We start from the raw sequence: 22,190 nt of genomic DNA on the forward strand, positions 1-22,190 counted from the left end.
ATGAAATGAAAACAAGAAACTAGAAAACTATGACTAAGACTGGGAAAACAAAAACAGAACTATGGCTAGGGAAAACAACAAGGAGACTGGGAAAACCTGGGAGCAAGGAATAACGCTTGGTAAAGTCCGCAAATGCAAATCAATACTTCGCGATGTGTGTGAGAGATGAGCTGGCTTTTATTGAAGACAAACAGGAAGTAACCAGCGAGGCAGCAGAGGGAGCAGCAACAGTCAGTGTGGGTAAGAGCTCCCTCTGCTGGCCTGGTGTGACATAGCCCCCCCCCAAGGAGCGGCTTCCAGACGCTTCAACAGAAACAACAGGAAGAAACAGTCCAGGGGAGCGGTGGGGGGGGCCAGGAGACTGAGGCAGAACGGGTTGTGCAAGGGCCCTCCAGAGCATAGCAGGAGATTCGGGAACCCTCCAGGGCAGAGCTGAAGGCAGAGCAGTCCTTTGAGGCGGAGTAAGAGTCTTAGGAGCCCTCCAGGGCGGAGCAGGAGGCGGAGCAGCCCTCCGGGGCGGAGCAGGAGGCAGAGCAAGAGGCGGAGCGGCCCTCCAGGGCGGAGCTGGAGGCGGGGCAAGAGGCGGAGGGGCCCTCCAGGGCGGAGCAGGAGGCGCAGGAACCCTCCAGGGCGGAACAGGAGGTGCAGAAGCCCTCCAGGGCGGAACAGGAGGCGCAGGAGCCCTCCAGGGCGGAGCGGGAGGCGCAGGAACCCTCCAGGGCGGAACGGGAGGCGCAGAAGCCCTCCAGGGCGAAACGGGAGGCGCAGAAGCCCTCCAGGGCGGAACGGGAGGCGCAGAAGCCCTCCAGGGCGGAACGGGAGGCGCAGAAGCTCTCCAGGGTGGAGCGGGAGGAGCAGGAGCCCTCCAGGGCGGAGCGGGAGGCGCAGGAGCCCTCCAGGGCGGAACAGGCAGCCGCATCATGGACTGGGACCTGGGGAGAGCAGAGACAGAGGAGGCAGACAGAGCAAGGAGAGAGGTAGAGAGTTCATGGGGGAAGGTGGCCTCCATAGTCGTGACTAGGCAGACGAGAACCTCAGGAATGGCTTTCGTGGTCGTGTCAGAGACGACAGGGAGCCTTGGCGGTGCAGGCACAGTGTGAAGCCTTGGCGGCGCAGGCAGAGCAGGGAGTCCTGGCGGAGCAGACAGAGCACGGAATCTTGGCGGAACAGACAGAGCACGGAATCTTGGTGGAGCAGGCAGAGCAAGGAACCTTGGCGGAGCAGGTAGAGCAGGGAACCCTGGCGGAGCTGGCAGAGCAGGGGGCATAGGCGGTGCAGGCAGAGCGTGAAGCCTTGGCGGTGCGGGCAGAGCGTGAAGTTCCGCTATGTACGCCACCTCCGAAAGAGGTATAGGCGCAGCGGACATGCGTGTAGATGAGGTCTCCAGAGCAAACTTGTGGGCGGACTCATGGGCAGAAGAGGGCACTGGGGCGCAGTGTACAGCCCACACACTCAAAATGGCGATTGCCATGGCAGGTAGCGCAGTTGGCAGAGGAATGCCCTCCGGGTCAGTGGGCGTGAGGCTTGGGAGCGTTGGCTCTGCGTGACGTGGGAGCGTTGGCTCTGCATGGCTTGGGAGCGTTGGCTCTGCATGGCTTGGGAGCGTTGGCTCTGCATGGCTTGGGAGCGTTGGCTCTGCATGGCTTGGGAGCGAAGGCTCTGGCAGATCAGACGAAATATGTCCCGGCTCTGGATGTTCGGGCGAGACGTGACTTGGCCTGGAAGGAGCTGCTGTGACTTGATTGGGCGTGACAGGAATAGCAGTGACTTGACTTGGGATGACAGGAACAGCTGTGACTTGGCTTGGCGTGAGAGGAACAACTGTAACTTGACTCGGCGTAACAGGAGCAGCTGTGACTTGATTTGGCGTGACAGGAGCAGCTGTGACTTGACTTGGCGTGACAGGAGCAGCTGTGACTTGACTTGGCGTGACAGGAGCAGCTGTGACTTGACTTGGCGTGACAGGAGCAGCTGTGACTTGATTTGGCGTGACAGGAGCAGCTGTGACTTGACATGGCTTTGAGGGAGTGGTTGTGACTTGAGTTGGCTCTGCTGGGACAGCGGCGGCTGGACATGATTCAGGAGGTACTGCTGTGTCTTGATGTGACGCTGTAAGCGCTGTGGTAACTTGCTTATCTTCTGGAAGTGTTGGGGTGTCTTGCCTTGACTCAGGATGTGCTGCTTGACTTGGCTCAGGAAGTGCTGCTTGACTTGGCTCAGGAGGAACAACTGCTGTAACTTGACTTGACTTGTGTTAATGAAATACGCAATTTTCCTGTTGCAAGTATGTCCTTTTCTTCTATATAACACTTGTATTGTGTTAGCTTTATTAAGAAAGACACCACACATTTGTATTGTATACGTTTTATTGAGAGTGGTTTATTAAGAAAGACACCACACATTTGTATTGTATACGTTTTATTGAGAGTTGTTTATTAAGAAAGACACCACACACTTGTATTGTATACGTTTTATTGAAAGTAGTTTATTAAGAAAGACACCACACATTTGTATTGTATACATTTTATTGAAAGTAGTTTATTAAGTAAAACACCATACTTGTTGTTTTAAAGCATTTATTAAGAAAAGGTTTATAACATGTACTAGCAAGAACATAGCTAGGAAACAAACATGTATTAGAAAGAGCTTTGCTAAAAAGAATGACCAAGAGGAATTCAAATGTTACCGTCGAGTGTTCTGTAGTGGACGAGGCGTAGAGTGAAGCAGAGGAGAAGAATCCGGAGAAGAAAGAATGCGAAGATGTAGAGAGGTTATATAGGTACTTTCTTAGGGGATTTCCAAAACTCATGGTATCTCAGGACATTGGAATGCACCTGCTGGGTATAAAAGGCTGAAGTACGAAGAGGACATCAGATGCTGGTTCTGCAACAGCTTCTCCGGTGCCAGACGACCTGCCATGACGACCTGCCATTGAAGCCTTCGAACGACTAAGATAGCAATTTATTTTCTTTTATATTTCTTTATTTTATATAGTAGTATTTGTATGTAAAATATATAACCTATAGACAATAAAATTATACTTTATTATAACCAAGAAGCCTGCCTGCCAAAAGACTCTGATTGATAGACTTGAACTGAACAGACCACGGAGGAGTCTTCTGAAGCCTATGGTGTGAGTATGAAAATTACTTATACGATAGGGCAGATTCGACTATCTTTACCTAACCTGAGAATAAACAAAATAAGGTAGAAGGTGTAGGAAATTGAGCACCGCAAAACATGGCGCCCAACGTGTTGGGGGGGCATATTGACCATTGATTTCTGGCCAGGATCAATGATCACTTGCTCAACTCAGCTAATACGATTTAGGCACGAAAATATAGAGTTTAATAGGTAGGGAAAACCTATAGGAAACTCGAAAACTAAAAATAATTCAAAACGAGTTATTTATACGACCCAGAAAGGGTTGTGTGCGCGCACAAAACTAAAAATCTCTGAAGGGAAAGCGCTTCCTGAGATTAGCTAAGTCTTTGTGAAACTTAGAAGGGGCTATAAAACTGTCAAGTGGGGGACGCTCCACTAAATGATGGTGAAGCCCAGAAACATACAAGTATGTAGGACGAAAGATTCTTAAATACGCGTATGTTAGAGTAGTGCCGTAAAAGAAGAGAAAGTCGGTTTAAAGAAGGAAAAACGATTTGAGATAATTTGGTAACCATCCAGAGACATTAAAAACTGTAAAGTTTTAGAAAAATGAGATAGTGATTCTCAATTTTAAGTATATTGAATTTGTATTCAATAGGAAATAACATAGTAATAATAGAGTATAATACAGTGCTAAAAAAGAAGATAAAGAAACAATTAGCTTAAAAACTGAAGAAGAAAATCGTTCAGAAAAACAAGAGGATGAGAATAGTAATAGAGAGAGCTTAATAATGCCAGAGCCAGGATCGGTAATTAGGCTGAATAAACAGGGATTAAAAATTGGCAAAATTGAAATTATAATGTATGATGGCTTGATAGAAGAAACTAGAGGAGGAATTGTGGTTATTGACAAAGAACCTGTACAGACAAATGTCGTTTCTAGGCTGCTAGAAGAACAGGCGTAAAGAGAGATAGAAAATACACAAAAATAGTTAGGTATGCAGAGTCCAGGATCTGTTAGAATTACGACTGGATCGCCTTACTGGAATTTTGTAGTGCATGCCGTAATGACAGACTGCATGGCGAAGTTGCGTACTATAAAATACTAAAAATTAAAAGATAAAACAACAATGTCGTCCTTGATTGAAACTGCAATCAGTAGAGAGGTTAAAATGATAAATTTAACCTTAATAAGGATAGGACAGTTTAGACATTTTGGAATAGCAGTGATAAAGGATTGCTAACTAGAAAAATAAGTAGACTAGAAAGGCAATTGATAAAATAAGACTGTTAATGAACAACAAGAATAGAGAAAACTAAAAACAAACTTACATTGAGAGAAAGGGAGCAATAAAAACCCCTGAACGGCTGTTTCTGCCACAGAGAGACAGAAGGGAGCTCCAAAAAACCAGTAAGAAATAGAAATGAGTAGTAAAGAAGAAAAGAAAAAGACTCTTATTAGTCAACACTAACTAAAGAAAGTAAAAGTAGTGAAATAGAGTTAGGAATATGATAAGATACAAGACTACATTAGAAAAAAGGAGGTGGATTGCAATTAAGAAGAGTGACCAAATAAATTTAAAGTGAATGACCAGAAATAGAAATTAAAGTAACTAAGTATAAAGATCCCACTAGCAATAAGAGAGGAAGAGATTTAAGAAAAAAATGGGTTAGGAAGATTGTTCCTGAAAATAATTTAACTTACAGGCAAATGCGAACACCAAGCCAGTCACCTTATGCCACTAATATAAGCGAGGTAAAATGAATGGTCAAAAATAGGAAAACAAATTATATGCCAAAAGGGTTTGAAATTAACAGAAAATAGTTAGAGAGATCAAAAGGTTAAACGCAGAACAAAAGCAAATAAGGAGGGAGTTGAATACTGAATACTGTGAAAACTAGAAATCAGGGACTTCAGAGAGTTGTGAGAGCGAAGAGATAGACCAAGAACGTGAAAAAAGAGAGAGATCCTTTTACACCTGCCACTAGAATGTGGGAAACTCCAGCGAAGTGATTAGAATTTACAACTCCAAAACAGAGTAGAGAGGAGCAAAATGATATACAGGCAAAGTTATTAGAACTTCAGTTAACGGAGGCAGTTAGACAGCAAATAGGATCTAAAAAGGCTGGAGAAGATCATAATGCTTATACAGATCGGATTATAAAAGCGGCAGAGAATGCAAATTTAGGTTGTGGAGCTATAACTCGCTTAGTCCATACATGTACAGGTCATGCAATTTCAGCAACAGCTATAGAGAGGGTGAGGAATTTAACCGTAACAGAGGACAAATATACGCAGTGGAAGGAAATGTTAATAAACGCGTCCAAAGATCAAGTTCCAGTGTTAAGTGTATGGTTATCGATAGAAGAAGAGATACCTATGACAGATAAAGTAAGGTTATTAAGGATGAAATATTCCAGGCGGATATAAGTTAATAGCAATTTTAAAATACTGTAACTAAGAAATAAATAGAAGAGAGACTAGCTAATTTGATCTGAGTTATCACCATGTAAGAATAGTGAAAAGAAGAATCCCAAAATATGCATAGGCAAAAACAACAAAAAGTTAATCTGTTGCAAAAGCAGAATACAAAAGTGAGTGAAGGAAAAACATATAATACTTATTTTCATATTAGACAGAGAGAAAAAAAAATTTTGAGGTGAGAAAAATAATACAAGAATAGGAAAAAATTATATAGGAAGTAATCTTGGAAAAATCAAGTTATATTCCAGAAAATAGATGGAGAAAAATTACTCTAGAAGAAAGAAACCATGTGATTCAAAAAGCGTAAAACAGAAAAATCAAATTTAATGTGTGTTCAGGTAGTAGATTTCTCATCTTAGACAGAACAACAACAGTAGTCTAGAAAGATAAGCAGTCAAATGTAGGGTACGAAACAGGAGTAATAGAAAAAAAAAAAAATTAGTACCACAACGAAGGACACTTGGCCTGTTAAAGCGGAATATTTGTGACCAGAGAGTAATAGAAAATGAAGAACATTTATTTGTTGATTTAGAAGGAGAGTATTTTTAGATACAGGAGCAGATGTGACCACTATAACAGAGCCAATACAATTTACAGATAGTATTTTAATTCAAGCTTATAATAGAAATATAGAAAAGAAACAAATAGGAGATAAATTCGGCATTAAGATGTTAAAAGGTATAGAAAACTTATTAGCTGCTAGAAATCTAAAAAAGGTCCTGAGATTAAAAAATGTAGATATCGAACACAGTAAATAGAATATGGAACAGAATGATAGTATCAGAAAAAAAAGGAACTAATACAATTCTTGAGAGAAGCTCCTTTTGGAAGATAAAAAAAATGATTGTGGAAAAATAAGTGATGAATAGGCGCATGAAATAATAGGTGGAATAAATAAGCCTCGAAGGCAATATCCAATAAATTAAAATGGCCAAAGAAGAATTAAATCAAACAATAGAAGAGCTAGTAGAACAGGGAGTACTTAAAGAAGTTAAGTCTGCGATAAAAAATAGTCCCATACAATTAGTACCAAAACTAGACAAAACGTACTAGTTACAAATCGTAAAGCATTAAACAGAGTAATGACACCAAATAGACGTTATGTAAGTAATGCTAGAGACACAGTTAAAAGGTTAAAAATTGAAGATTTCTAACTAAAGCTAGATTTAGCGAATGGCTTTTGGTCTATTCCATTAACAGAAAAAAAAAACTGTTTTTACTTTAAGTAATACACATTATGTTTTTAAACAATTGCAACAAACTTAGTAATATGTAAACCGTAATGAAGTTACTAAACTATTCATAAGGAAATACTAAAGCAATTAGAGATTTATGGTGGTGATATATTAATCATTGATAACAATGGAAAAACTTGTAAAAACTGTAAAGAAAGTGGTGAATCGCCAAGCGGAGGCAGGATTGAAACCGAACATTAAGAAAGTAATGACAAATAAGGGTGAATTTTTAGGATTTTGGATATCAGCAGAGAATAGAGAAATTACACAAAGAATAAAAAAGTGAAGTACAAATCTAAAAACTTTAGAAAGGGTTAAAAAAGAACAACAAATGATGGGACTCATGAATTATGTAAGGGATATAGTTCTTAAGCTTAGTAAAAAGCTTAACCAATATGCTACAATGAAAGGTAGTAAATTAGGTTGGACTGAAAAAGCAGAGAAAATGCTACAAAACTTAAAAGACGCAATTCTAAGTTTAGGTCAAGGAAGAAAGGATGAAATTATGAGAAGGCTTAAAAAGTAAACTCAGATTGCGATTTAACTGGTTATCATTTAATAACAAAAAATGAAAGAAGTAATTACAAATACTAATTTGTAAAAAATGTGAAAGCTGGAAAAATCCAGAGAAAATTTTTTACCTATCAAGAAGAAACTAGCAGCAATTAGTAAGAGATATGCATAATGTTAAGATCTAGCACAAGGACAGAAGATATTAATTAACATAGATGAAGCAATAACGGGACATTTAATGAAAAATAAAAGATCCGAAAGCCCAGAATTTGAGATGACAGTGATTGGTTAGGTTCAAACTATAAAATAAAATAGAGGTAGAGAAAAATGTCAGAAAATGAAAGTAAACGCGTTTAAAGGAATAACAGTGTACACAGATGGGTCAAAAACTCTCGTGGACGCTAATATAGCTCATTGGACATTTATCATACAAGTAAAGAAAGGAGAAGAGATAAGAGACGAAAGCTGTGTTCTCGGAATAACTCAAATTGCAGAGGTAATAGCTTTATTAAAAGCTTGTGTAAGATTAAAATAAGCTAATAAAAGCTTAAGTTATTCTTATAAAATATAGCAAATATGTTAAAACAAGAATAAATGAGAACGTAGACATATAGGGAAAATTTAGTGGAAAACCTGTTGAACATAGTGAACTAGAAGGAAATTTATGATCTAATAAGAGAGTTAGATCCGATAGTTATTCATCAAACTATACATTCCTCAGATGACACAGAAGTAGCTCAAGGAAACTGAGAGGTAGACAAGTTAGCAACATTAAGAAGAATAATTGTAGTCAGAGAAAACAAGAATAACACTGTTTAGAAAATACATATACATGAAAAATACATGAAAAGTCCCAGTGTAAACCTAAATAGGTAAAGTTTTATCTGACAATTATATAACTATTGCCTATTAGAGGAAAAATATAGACAAATAGGACTAAAATGTAAAAATTGTATGCAAAAAAGATACAATAGAGCTATAAGAAATGACTATGGTAAAATTACACCAGAAAGAGTTAGTCAAGAATGGTCATTAGATAAAGCTGGACCTTTAAATCCTAAATCAAGGTCAGGAAATAAATTCATGCTGATAGCAGTACATGAGTCGGATTTGGGCAAAATCAGCATTAGAAGAATACACAACTAGTTGGTTTAGACCTCAATCGTGTAAATGTAATTACGCTAGTTCATTCAAAGGGAGTTAGAAGATTAGCTTTCAGAGAAACATATAGTTTTATATAAAGCTTTATGCTGTACTCCTGAATTAAATGAAATCGCAGTATGCAAGTGAAGTATATAATTATACTTATTATAGATCAAATCACAATTATGTGAGATGGAATGAATATATGGACGAAGCCTTGTATTACAGTAACTTAGAAAATCAAAGAAAGAAAAACAATAAAGTGTCAAGTTAGAGATAATGTCTAATAATAATAAAGTTAGACAATAAGAAGTCAGTTTATCCTTTTTAGGAGTTTAACACTAAAAATGGATAAGATAGTGAGAAGAGTAGGATAACAATCAAACAATAGAGCCATCTGAAAATGGACTTTGGAGTAAAAGAAATGTAATTTTAACTAAGTAAATTCTTGGAAAAGAAATCCAAGAGAAAGAAAAATAACCCTGTTTCTAGAGTGCAATGTAAATGCAGTGAATTGCATAAAGAGAAACAGAGCAGCTTTACTCTAGTGTACAAATGTAAAAGACAGAAATTAGTAAGTTAAGGAAGCAATAATAGTATGTCTCTGGATGGACCAAAGTTAAGAGAAACTATGTTTAGTGAAAAATGAAGAATAGAATTCAACACTAAACTAGAGTCTGAGTAAATGGCAGAGCAAGAAAAAGAGGCAGTGAGCGAACAACGAATATTTACTGGCAGTGGTCTGGTCGTCTGGCACCGTAAGTATACAATTCATCAATTAAATAATGAATTGGAAATAACCCCCAAAGAAGGGGAACAAATAATAGAATGTTTTGAGTGTTGATCAGACTTTTAGAAGGGGAAGAAAGCCCAGTCAATAGAGAAAAGTCTTCTAACACACAAAACAACTTCAGAGTTGAAGCTTCAGATCAAGAAGCAAGTGCTGGAATGTGAGGAAACGAATGATTAACGACTAAGGGAGATTCCAGAGCACTCCATTTTCTGTTGTATGATACAAGATAACGGGAACTGAAACAAAATGGACGAGCAGAGGGAAATATAGCAGAATAGTGTGAAAATGGAAAAAGGTCTGCTTAAGAAAACCAAACTTTGTAGTAACAATGATAACTAGCTATACTTATTGTAGTAATTTGTAGTTTGAGAAAAAGCAATAGGAATGTGACTGTAATAGATCAAGATACACGGATAAGGTACCACTTACCCAGACTATGAAATTGACAACCTTAGTGATAAACAAAGAAATTCACTTGAAAAGTCAGAAAAAGAAGGGGTTAACATAGAACATCATAAAATGTTACCCTTAGATGAATAATAGCAAGAAAAGATAAATGAAAAACATTAGAGTGTAAAGAGCTGTTTACAAACGAAAATATATACATTATATGAAAGTTTGCAAAAGTTAAGAAATCCATTTCCCGGTCTAGGAGGATATGGCCAATCCATTAGGGAAGTTGAAATAGCTCTAGGACAAGTTAAGCATTTTAAAAGAGAAAAGAACCTTTTATCAAATCAGTATTATAATAGATAAATACTGGTAAGAGTGCCCTGACAATAGTTTTAATAAATGAACCAAGACTAGATATTGATTGGAAATTACATGTGATGTGGCATTTTAAAGTACTAGAAATATTAAATAAGAGATTTAAAAACCAAGCTTGCACGGTCAGAAAGATATATTAGATCAGCTGTATATGGGCAGGGCAGTGAAGAGGTGATGAGAGTTATAGTCACAGAGCAGGAATAAGGGCAAAAGTTAAAGGCAGTTATTGGATAATATTCTCAGATAGAGATGGAGTTAAAAGTCAAGGAGTAAAGATTTAAACAATGTTAAAGCAACCACTGTTGTGGAGAAATCTGATAACGAAGAATAACACGATGACTGATCAGATGATAATACAGTTTAGGCTGTTTGATTTGCTGCAAGAAGTAGCAATGAGTGAGTATGGAAAGATAATTCCAATTAAAATTAAGGATCCAATAAAATGATCCACAGTAGGAAATTATCGAGCTAGAGTACAGTATGATAACAAGAAGTTAGGGAAGGAATATCCAATACCTATAGTTTGAATAAGAGATAAGAACGATAAACAAATAAATACATAGGTAATTCCTGAAGAGATTCCAGAATCCTATAGGAAAGAAGATGAGCCAAATATGGTTTCTAAATTGATAAGAAGTTTCAGAGGTGATTTGGACATAACAAAGGATTAGTTCATCTGAAACTATTTTGGATGGTGAGATATTGTTATGATATAAAAGAAACTGGAATTGTGTGATGGGCAAACAAAAGATAGTAACAGAAATAATATGAATCAGGGAATTAGTAGGTTGCTATCCAAGACCATTAACACTGATAAGGCGATATATGCAGATGCAAGCCCCCATTTCATATATTTCATAGTGGCTAAAAAACAATATTTTGAAAAAGTACTAATCCAGAGAAAACTAAAGGTATAGAAGGGGAATTGAAGAGAGTAAGGTCTCTAAAAATAAAAATAAAAAATACAAATACGAAGTAAAAAGGAACTTTTTATTTCTTGGAGGAATGTCAAAAAGTACCTATAGAAATTTGAAGTGGATCATGAGTAATTTTCATGTGATATTAATCACAATAATTGGACTGTTGGTTTTAATCATTTTGGAGAAAACTGATAAGAATGATTTGTTTCAGAATCTGTAGGATAATGAAAAAGTGTAAAAAGGGTGTAAAATAACCCCGACACTAATTTACATTCAACTATTCATGCACCTGATAAAGTGGGTGTTGTCAAACCTAGATCCTATAAGACCTCATACGTCTAGTAACATAAAGACAGAACACTTCAAGACTTAAGGACACACCAAGACTTAATTTGCCAACACGAAGAGAATATATGGCACATAGCAGAATGATGACTGCAGAGTCTGTCTTTGAACGACTTGATCATTTCGACCAAATGGTAATTATATATTTATTCTGTCTAAGAAAGAATAATGCTGTTCATTAGCAACAACTGAACATTGTAACTAAGAATAAAAGAAATAAGTAAAGTATGTATAGCGATACTTTGAATTGTAATATATTTTATAGGAGTTTAAAAGAACTGCAAGGTCAACTGTTGTCACGAAATCCGAACTACTGTATTGCTGTTAGAGAAGATGAATGCATGTGTTATCATCAGATGTTATTTATTCAGAAAACTAGATTTTTTATGGGAGATCTGTGTAAAAATTGCTTTAAAAGATGTAAAGTGATAGCCTGGTTTAATGATGATGGTGTAACAATGGAATACTGTGTAAGATCACACGAGTTGATCACATGCCTGAGTACAGATGTATTTAAACAATGCAAGAGTAAACTGAAGTTGCTCCACCCAGAGGCCAGATACTGATACAATGACTTAAGTGCTCACAAAAGTTGGCTAAATGATGACTTGCTTTTAGCGCATGAGTTGCATGGCAAGTACACTAATGATGTTAACAGAGTAGTGAAATTTGATGAAGTGTTTATTTCATAGATGAAAACATTGAGGGAGTTGCTGGAGATGAAAGAACAGCCACCCTAGACACAAACGTCTCGACAGAGCTTCAAAATGACGTAGACGGCCACTGGGACGGTATTTGTACCTAGATCCAGAATTCCATTGGTTGACATTTGTAGAACATGTCTGATTAATGGAAGGAGCCGCACGTTTATTTGTGAAGACAAATAAGGACAATTGATTGGAGCATGTTATCATGAAATTACTGATGGGAAATTGATGAGACAAAAATTTGGGCAATATTAAAACAAAACATCAAAATTTGGCCAACTGGTGATATTGTGAGTGGGAAAAAAAAAAATAGAAAGTAAAATTATATGGCCTAAGAACAAATGACCCTGGGTGGATCAATATATGAACACATTCCAAATGAACGTTGTTACGGAGTCAAGACAAGTGTATACTAGACTAAGCAAATGTGTCAAGAATAAGAAATGTTACATGCCATACATGGGTTTCAAGATGCAGAACAAACTTGCAAGACTGGGGTGTTAATGAAATACGCAATTTTCCTGTTGCAAGTATGTCCTTTTCTTCTATATAACACTTGTATTGTGTTAGCTTTATTAAGAAAGACACCACACATTTGTATTGTATACGTTTTATTGAGAGTGGTTTATTAAGAAAGACACCACACATTTGTATTGTATACGTTTTATTGAGAGTTGTTTATTAAGAAAGACACCACACACTTGTATTGTATACGTTTTATTGAAAGTAGTTTATTAAGAAAGACACCACACATTTGTATTGTATACATTTTATTGAAAGTAGTTTATTAAGTAAAACACCATACTTGTTGTTTTAAAGCATTTATTAAGAAAAGGTTTATAACATGTACTAGCAAGAACATAGCTAGGAAACAAACATGTATTAGAAAGAGCTTTGCTAAAAAGAATGACCAAGAGGAATTCAAATGTTACCGTCGAGTGTTCTGTAGTGGACGAGGCGTAGAGTGAAGCAGAGGAGAAGAATCCGGAGAAGAAAGAATGCGAAGATGTAGAGAGGTTATATAGGTACTTTCTTAGGGGATTTCCAAAACTCATGGTATCTCAGGACATTGGAATGCACCTGCTGGGTATAAAAGGCTGAAGTACGAAGAGGACATCAGATGCTGGTTCTGCAACAGCTTCTCCGGTGCCAGACGACCTGCCATGACGACCTGCCATTGAAGCCTTCGAACGACTAAGATAGCAATTTATTTTCTTTTATATTTCTTTATTTTATATAGTAGTATTTGTATGTAAAATATATAACCTATAGACAATAAAATTATACTTTATTATAACCAAGAAGCCTGCCTGCCAAAAGACTCTGATTGATAGACTTGAACTGAACAGACCACGGAGGAGTCTTCTGAAGCCTATGGTGTGAGTATGAAAATTACTTATACGATAGGGCAGATTCGACTATCTTTACCTAACCTGAGAATAAACAAAATAAGGTAGAAGGTGTAGGAAATTGAGCACCGCAAAACACTTGACAGGAGCATTAGCTGTAACTTGACTTGACCTTGCAGAGACAGCAGCCACGATGTGACTTGCCTTGACAAGAACAGGAGCTGTGTCGTGACTTGACTGTACAGGAGCAGCAGACATGGCGTTAACAGGCGATGGTTTGGTTGACGTGGCGTTAGCAGATGCTGGCTCGGCTGATGTGGTGTTAGCAGGCGCTGGCTTGGCTGATGTGGCGTGAGCAGGCGCTGGCTTGGCTGACGTAGCATTAGCAGGCGTTGGCATCAGGATTATGGCTTGACGTGGGGCTGGCGTGGCGGCCATCTTGGGTGCAGGCTCTGGCGTGGCGGCCATCTTGGGTGCAGGCTCTGGCGAGGCGGCCATCTTGTGTGGTAGCTCTGGTGTGGCGGCCATCTTTGCAGCGGACTCTGGCGTGGCGGCCATCTTTGCAGCAGGCTCTGGCGTGGCGGCCATCTTTGCAGCAGGCTCTGGCGTGGCGGCCATCTTGACCAGGAACTCAGGAACGGGAGCCATCTTGTGAACGGGCTTTGGGACGGTGGCCTTCTTGTGAACAGACTCGGGAAGGGCGGCCATCTTGGGAATTGGCTCAGGAACAGCAGCCATCTTGTGATCAGGTTCGGGGATGGCGGCCATCTTGTGAACAGGCTTGGGGGTGGCAGCCATCTTGTGAACAGGCTCAGGAAAGGCGGCCATCTTGTGAGCAGGGTCTGGAAGAGCGGCCATCTTGTGAACAAGATCAGGAAGGGCGGCCATCTTGTGAACAGGATCAGGAAGGGCGGCCATCTTGTGAACAGGCTCAGGAAAGGCGGCCATCTTGTGAGCGGGGTCTGGAAGAGCAGCCATCTTGTGAAGGGGCTCTGGGCTGGCGGACAACTGGTGCTGTGGCTCTGGGCTTGCAGACATCTTGTGCTGTGGCTCAGGACTAGCAAACATCTTGTGCTGTGGTTCTGGGCTAGCAGACATCTTGTGCTGAGGCTCGGGGCTAGCAGATATCTTGTGCTGTGGCTCAGGACTAGCAAACATCTTGTGCTGTGGTTCTGGGCTAGCAGACATCTTGTGCTGAGGCTCGGGGCTAGCAGACATCTTGTGCTGTGGCTCAGGATTAGCAAACATCTTGTGCTGTGGTTCTGGGCTAGCAGACATCTTGTGCTGAGGCTCGGGGCTAGCAGACATCTTGTGCTGTGGCTCAGAGTTAGCAGACATCTTGTGCTGAGGCTCGGGGCTAGCAGACATCTTGTGCTGTGGCTCAGAGTTAGCAGACATCTTGTGCTGAGGCTTTAAGCTGGCAGACATCTTGTGCTGTAGCTCCTCTAAAACACCCATAGTGAACGGAGAGCCAAACAACTGTAGTGCTAAATAAATGTATCGCTGGAGGGTCCAGCCAGGCTGGTGTAGTGGCATCAGGGAACCGAATGGCTCGGAAAGTCCACCACGAAAAAATATTATTAAACAGGCCTCATCCATTGAAGTAGCCTTTGCCAGTGTAATAAAATCCAAAATGTACTCCTCAATGGGACGCTCACCTTGACGGAGACGGATAATCTGGGTGGCTGGGTTCATGGTGAACTGCTGGTGGATAAAGCCGCTGGATCCGGGTGTGGCGAAGTATTCTGTCACAAAGGGGACGACCAAGAGTGAGGATCCAAATGCAAGGCTTTATTATGATGATCGTAGACAGGCAGACAGGGTCGAAAACACCAGCAAACATGAACAGCAAAGATAATCCAAAAGCGTAATCCAATAAACAAGCGTGGGTCAAAATCCAGGTGGGCAGTCCAAAGGAAACAATGAAATGAAAACAAGAAACTAGAAAACTATGACTAAGACTGGGAAAACAAAAACAGAACTATGGCTAGGGAAAACAACAAGGAGACTGGGAAAACCTGGGAGCAAGGAATAACGCTTGGTAAAGTCCGCAAATGCAAATCAATACTTCGCGATGTGTGTGAGAGATGAGCTGGCTTTTATTGAAGACAAACAGGAAGTAACCAGCGAGGCAGCAGAGGGAGCAGCAACAGTCAGTGTGGGTAAGAGCTCCCTCTGCTGGCCTGGTGTGACAATAGTTCTATATCATGCTTGAAAAATTCGGTCTCTATTTGCACTTTGAATATTGAAAGAGTAGCCTACTTTGATCATGTGCTTGTAAAACATCTGCAGTCAGAATCAGCCATTAAGAATCAAGATCAGTGCATTACTAAAAAGAAATTGGGTGCGCCTAAATTTTTTTTGGTGCTCCTAACTTTTTTCACCTGCTAGATGATTTTTTTTTCCGCCTTCTGTTTTAGAGACATGTTACAGTTCTTTGATAAAGATCTAATTGTTTTTCTTAAAAAAAAGTTTTAGATTCACACTGTAAAACATGTCTGTGTCAAAATCGTGATTAAAATCGAAATCGCAATACTGTTCAAGAAAATCGTGATAGGTTTCTTTTGTCCATATCGCACAGCCCTAGTTGTCTCCCAGATGCTCGCATTCTTGATGTCTCTTCACAGATACCTGCCATCCTGAAGGACGATGTGAGCGTCGGTGCGATCGTCCTGCACGCTGGGGTGAACGACGTCAAAGTGCGGCAGACGGAGGTCCTGAAGAGGGATTTCACGAGCCTGATCGAGACGGTACGCAGCACAGCGCCCGCGACGAGAATCATCGTGTCAGGACCGCTTCCCACGTATCGACGTGGACACGAAAGGTTCAGTAGACATTTTGCTCTAAATGAATGGCTGTTGTCATGGTGTAAGAACAGAAACTGCTCTTTGTTAATAATTGGAATCTTTTCTGGGAGCACCCTAGGCTTTACCGCGCTGATGGCCTGCACCCCAGCAGAGTCGGAGCAGAACTCCTGTCGGACAACATCTCCAGGACGCTGCGCTCCATTTGACTAGTAAGCAATTCTTCAAATAGTTGCGTTGATGGCTTTTTTTATGCACATTTAAACGATAGTATAGGTGCTGTCCAACCTATAAAGACTGTGTCTGTTCCTCGAATAGTGAGGTCAAAACAAAAATTTAATGCAGGATCTAGAACAAATCTAATCTTGATTAGACCAAAAAAATGCACAATAAATGAACAAAATCAATTTTTAAAGCTTGGGCTCCTAAACATTAGATCACTCGCACCCAAAGCACTTATTGTAAATGAAATAACCACAGATAACAGTTTTGATGTACTCTGCTTGACTGAAACTTGGCTAAAACCAAACGATTATATTGGTCTTAATGAGTCTACTCCACCAAACTACTGTTATAAGCATGAACCCCGTCAGATTGGTCGTGGCGGTGGTGTAGCAACAATTTATAGTGACATTTTCAATGTTACTCAGAAAACAGGTTACAGGTTTAATTCATTTGAAGTACTCCTACTTAATGTTACTCTGCCGGATATGCAAAATAAACCTCTCCTATCTCTTGCTCTGGCTACTGTGTATAGACCTCCAGGGCCGTATACAGATTTCCTAAAAGAATTTGTAGATTTCCTGTCTGACCTATTGGTTAATTTTGATAAAGCATTAGTTGTTGGAGATTTTAACATTCATGTTAATAATACAAATGATGCGTTAGGACTTGCGTTTACTGACCTGTTAAACTCTTTTGGAGTCAAACAAAACGTCACTGGGCCCACTCATCGTTTTAATCATACACTAGATCTAATTATATCGCACGGACTTGATCTTACTGATATAGATATCGTACCTCAAAGCGACGATGTTACTGATCATTTCCTCGTATCGTGCATGCTGCGTATCACTGATGTTAACTATATGGCTCCGCGTTATCGTCTGGGCAGAACTATTGTTCTTGCTACCAAAGATAGATTCAAAAATAACCTGCCTGATTTATCTCAACTGCTCTGTGCACCCATAAATATACATGAACTAGACAAAATGATTAGTAACATAGGCACTATCTTCTCTAACACATTAGAAGCTGTTGCCCCAATCAAGCTAAAAAAGGTTAGAGAAAAACGTACTGCGCCGTGGTACAACAGTAATACCCATTCTCTCAAAAAAGAAACTCGTAATCTTGAGCGTAAATGGAGAAAAACTAACTTAGAAGTTTTTAAAATTGCATGGAAAAACAGTATGTCCAGCTATAGACGGGCTTTAAAAGCTGCTAAAGCCGAGTATATCCACCAACTCATAGAAAAAAACCAAAACAATCCAAGGTTTTTATTTAGCACAGTGGCTAGATTAACAAATAACCAAACACCTCCTGACCTGAATATTCCTGCACAGTTTAATAGTAATGTCTTTATGAATTTCTTTACTGATAAAATAGACAACATTAGAAATACAATAACTAATATAGATAATACAGCAACTGATACTTCAACATTAGTCATTACACCCAAAGAAAAACTTCAGTGCTTTACAACTATAGAAAAGAAAGATTTAAATAAATTTATCATCACATCTAAACCAACAACATGCCTATTAGATCCTGTACCCACTAAATTACTAAAAGAGTTGTTACCTGTTGCAGAAGTACCGCTTCTTAATATTGTTAACTCATCGTTATCTTTAGGTCATGTCCCAAAACCATTCAAACTAGCGGTTATTAAGCCTCTTATTAAGAAACCACAGCTAGACCCTAGTGAACTGGCAAATTACAGACCCATTTCTAATCTTCCATTTATGTCTAAAATTCTAGAAAAAGTTGTGTCTGCTCAATTGTGCTCCTTCTTGCAAAATAATAATATATTTGAAGAATTTCAGTCAGGTTTCAGGCCCCATCATAGTGTAGGATTACAAATTTAAGAAATGTTGATCCTATGTTCTGACATTGCATCACAGATAAATCTAAAGTTAAGTACATTGAATTTAGAGGTACAGATGATGACATTAGAAGAAGATCAAATCAGGCAGCCCAGGTGTCTTGAGACATTAACCTTTTTGTTACAGCTATTCCTTTGTCTCTATGATAATGTTAAAGTATGGGCAATACTGTCAGACTGATTGGATTAGTACATATGCCTTTGAATGATACCTTTGTCTCAATGATAATGTGAAGGTATGGGCAATACTGTCAGACTGACTGAATTAGCACCTATGCCTTTGAATGACACTGTTATGATAATGAGATCAGGGCTGGGGAACTCTAGTAACGGGCTGATTCCTGTACTGCATTTGCATGCTTTGTTTAGATTGACTCCACCTCTATGTAATCCTCCCCCTGGAAAGGTATATAAACTGTAATGTATATGCCTTAGTAGACGAATTTTGATGACTGCAGCGAACGAACAGCTAGGATCTCAATAAAGAGAAACTTCTGCTTCAAAGATATCCAAACGTCTCCTGGTCTCTGAGAAAAGATCACAACAATAGCACAGGAACTGCACTTGTAAAAATCACAAACGACTTGCTACTTGCGTCAGATCAAGGCTGCGTTTCATTGCTAGTTTTACTTGATCTTAGTGCTGCGTTCGACACTATAGATCATGAAATACTCATAGATCAATTACAAAACTAAACAGGTATTCAAGGGCAGGCTTTAGGATGGTTCAGATCATACCTGTCCGATCGCTACCACTTTGTTTATTTAAACGGGGAGTCATCGCAGCTAACACCAGTAAAGTATGGAGTGCCACAAGGATCTGTCCTAGGTCCCCTACTATTTTCAATTTACATGTTACCCCTCGGTAATATTATTAGGAAATATGGGATTAGTTTCCATTGTTATGCTGATGATACTCAACTATATATTTCAACAAGACCAGATGAAACCTCTAACTTAGCAAAGTTAACAGAGTGTGTTAAAAATGTGAAAGACTGGATGACCAATAATTTTCTACTGTTGAATTCAGATAAGACTGAGATATTACTTATTGGACCAAAAAACAGTACACAAAATCTCTTAAACTGCAACCTGCAACTAGATGGATGTACTGTTATTTCCTCTACAGTCAAAAATCTGGGTGTTATATTAGACAGCAACCTGTCTTTTGAAAATCATATTTCCTATGTTACAAAAACAGCATTCTTTCATCTTAGAAACATTGCTAAGCTACGGAACATGTTACCTGTTTCTGATGCAGAAAAGTTAGTTCATGCATTCATGACGTCTAGACTGGATTATTGTAATGCACTACTAGGTGGTTGTCCTGCTTCTTCAATAAATAAGCTACAGGTAGTCCAAAATGCAGCTGCTAGAGTCCTTACCAGGTCAAGAAAATATGATCATATTAACCCAATTTTACGGTCTCTGCACTGGCTACCTATAAGGTTCCGTATCACTTACAAAATCTTACTTCTTACCTATAAGGCCCTTAATGGTTTAGCTCCTGCATACCTAACTAGTCTCCTACTACGCTACAATCCCTCACGCTCCCTAAGGTCGCAAAACTCTGGACTTTTGGTAGTACCTAGGATAGCAAAGTCCACTAAAGGAGGGAGAGCCTTTTCTCATCTGGCTCCCAAACTCTGGAATAGCCTTCCTGATAACGTTCGGGGTTCAGACACACTTTCTATGTTTAAATCTAGATTAAAGACTCATCTCTTTAGCCAAGCATTCACATAATGTATCTCATAACGTTGTAATTTCAGTTACATCTGATCAAATGCACATTAATATTCTTCAGCTTGGGCTAAACCATCATTTTTGTTTGGTCGGAAGTTGGAACAGCAGCTACGCTAATTATTTCTTTGTTTCTCTGTCTCTGCCACGGGATTTCCATCCCGTGGTAACTAGAGTTTACACAAGATTCAGCCCGGATTCAGAATAAGAGATGATGCCAACCCCTCAGAGGACCGCAGATGATGCCAGCCTTGAAACAACATACAGCACTACATAATTTTCCTACAAGTTGATTACAGCACATAACCATTGCAATTAGTGTTCATCATCTGTTTGATTACACAGTTACTGATTTAATATTTATATCATACGTACATCGACTCAACATACAGTATTCACCACTAATAAGCTACTAAATATATTGTAGTTGCCTAAAACTTTTGTACAGCTGCTCTGCAACAATTTGTATTGTAAAAAGCGCTATACAAATAAACTTGAATTGAATTGAATTGAATATCTACATGTTTTGATATTAAATGTTTTGTGCCATTAAACTGGGGTTAACTTTTATTTCTTTGTTTTTCCACTTTAGACCTAACAGCGCTGAAAGAGGAGAGAGAAGATCTAAATGAAACTGAAGAGAAAGTTCAGTTTGAGAATCTTCATGATTTTGTATCTGGAGAAAAATCTTTTTGTTCTTTAGAGTCTGAAAAAACTTCTAAACAAAAAAGAGCTCAAACTACAGGAACTATGAGTTATTTTTCTTGCGTTCAGTGTGAAAACAGTTTCTCTCAAAAAGGAAGAATTCACACTGGAGAGAAGCCTTACACCTGCCAACAGTGTGGAAAGAGTTTCACTCTAAAAGGACACCTTAACAGACACATGAAAGTTCACACTGGAGAGAAGCCTTACAGATGCAAACAGTGTGGAAAGAGTTTTGCTGAAGGTGGAAACCTTAAAATCCACCAGAAAATCCACACAATGGAGAACCCTTCTACATGCCAACAGTGTGGAAAGAGTTTTAATCAAAAAGAAAGCCTTAACAGACACATGAGAGTCCACACAGGAGAGAAGCCTTACTCATGCAAACTGTGTGGAAAAAGTTTCAGTGAAAAAGGAACCCTTAACAAGCACATGAGAGTTCATACTGGAGAGAAGCCTTACTCGTGCAAACTGTGTGGAAAGAGTTTTAATCAAAAAGGAACCCTTAACAAGCACATGAGAGTTCATACTGGAGAGAAGCCTTACACATGCTCTCAGTGTGGAAACTGTTTTAGTCTAAAAGGAAGCCTTGACAGGCACATGAAAATTCATAATAGAGAGTAGCCTAACAGATCCCCTTAGTGTAGAAAGAGTTTCAAACAAAATGTATATAATGGAACATTCTATTTCACATCTTAAAGCATTATGTTTTGTCCATAGTACACTTTAAGCAAAGTCAACACAATATAGCTAGTTGACACTGTAATGCATAAAAGAGCAAGTAATAATTAGGAATATGGACAATGCGTTTGCTCTGTCTACAATGTAAGAACTTCACATTTGTATATCATGAATTGAAAAGAGATCTCACAGGAAGTGCAGTTTTTTGGTTGAAACACAATAAAGGACATTGTTAGCATTTTTAACATCACTGTTTCGGGTTACAACTACAACCCTTGTTCCCTGAGAAAGAGAAGGAGACACAAGGACTAGGGGTGGCACGGTACATGAAAAACAACCGAACCGTTCGGTTCGCTTGTCTCGGTTCGGTGCGTGTGTGCACCGCACGGTTCAACGGTTCAACGCATGCGCAATGTAGCCTCGTGAGTGTCCTTTTTGCGCGAAATAAGAGGTGTGTGTAGACATACACACAGTAAAAGTGGAGTGCTGCAGGTTACGTCACGTGTAGAAATGGCAAGTGGGAGAGATAAGGAAGGCTGCCCGGAGTTGGAAGATGCGCCAGGTATGATACGCTGTTCATCCAACTTGGCTGTGCTTTCAATTTTATTAAAGGAAAGGATGAAGCTGATTGGTTGGTTCATGTCACATGGTCTGCGGTGAGCTTGCGGAATTTTGAAAAGTTGAGATGTTTTTATCTCGATGCGGCACGTACGCGCCTGGAAAAAACGAGCATACCACGCGACGCGTCAACATTTGAAATAACAAACTTGAGTGCGCAAAAGAGGCTTCATGTGAACGGC

General features: G+C 39.4%; 2 protein-coding genes across 2 annotated transcripts in view; one reads left to right on the forward strand and one right to left on the reverse strand.

Annotated features, from left to right (window-relative positions):
* Nucleotides 1–21,604, forward strand: part of LOC141305422 (uncharacterized) — a 33,030-nt gene extending 11,426 nt beyond the window's left edge. Inside the window, exon 3 of the mRNA XM_073832524.1 lies at nt 20,809–21,604. Within this exon, the coding sequence (XP_073688625.1) occupies nt 20,809–21,333 (525 nt within the window). The 3' untranslated portion in view covers nt 21,334–21,604. The remainder of the gene's footprint in view (nt 1–20,808) is intronic.
* LOC141305341 (uncharacterized) overlaps nt 1–22,190 on the reverse strand; it is a 587,365-nt gene that overhangs the window by 25,088 nt on the left and 540,087 nt on the right. The gene's annotated exons all lie outside the window — the stretch shown is intronic.

Source organism: Garra rufa, unplaced genomic scaffold (genome assembly GCF_049309525.1).
Source record: "Garra rufa unplaced genomic scaffold, GarRuf1.0 hap1_unplaced_002, whole genome shotgun sequence".
In the NCBI taxonomy this organism is placed as follows: domain Eukaryota; kingdom Metazoa; phylum Chordata; class Actinopteri; order Cypriniformes; family Cyprinidae; genus Garra; species Garra rufa.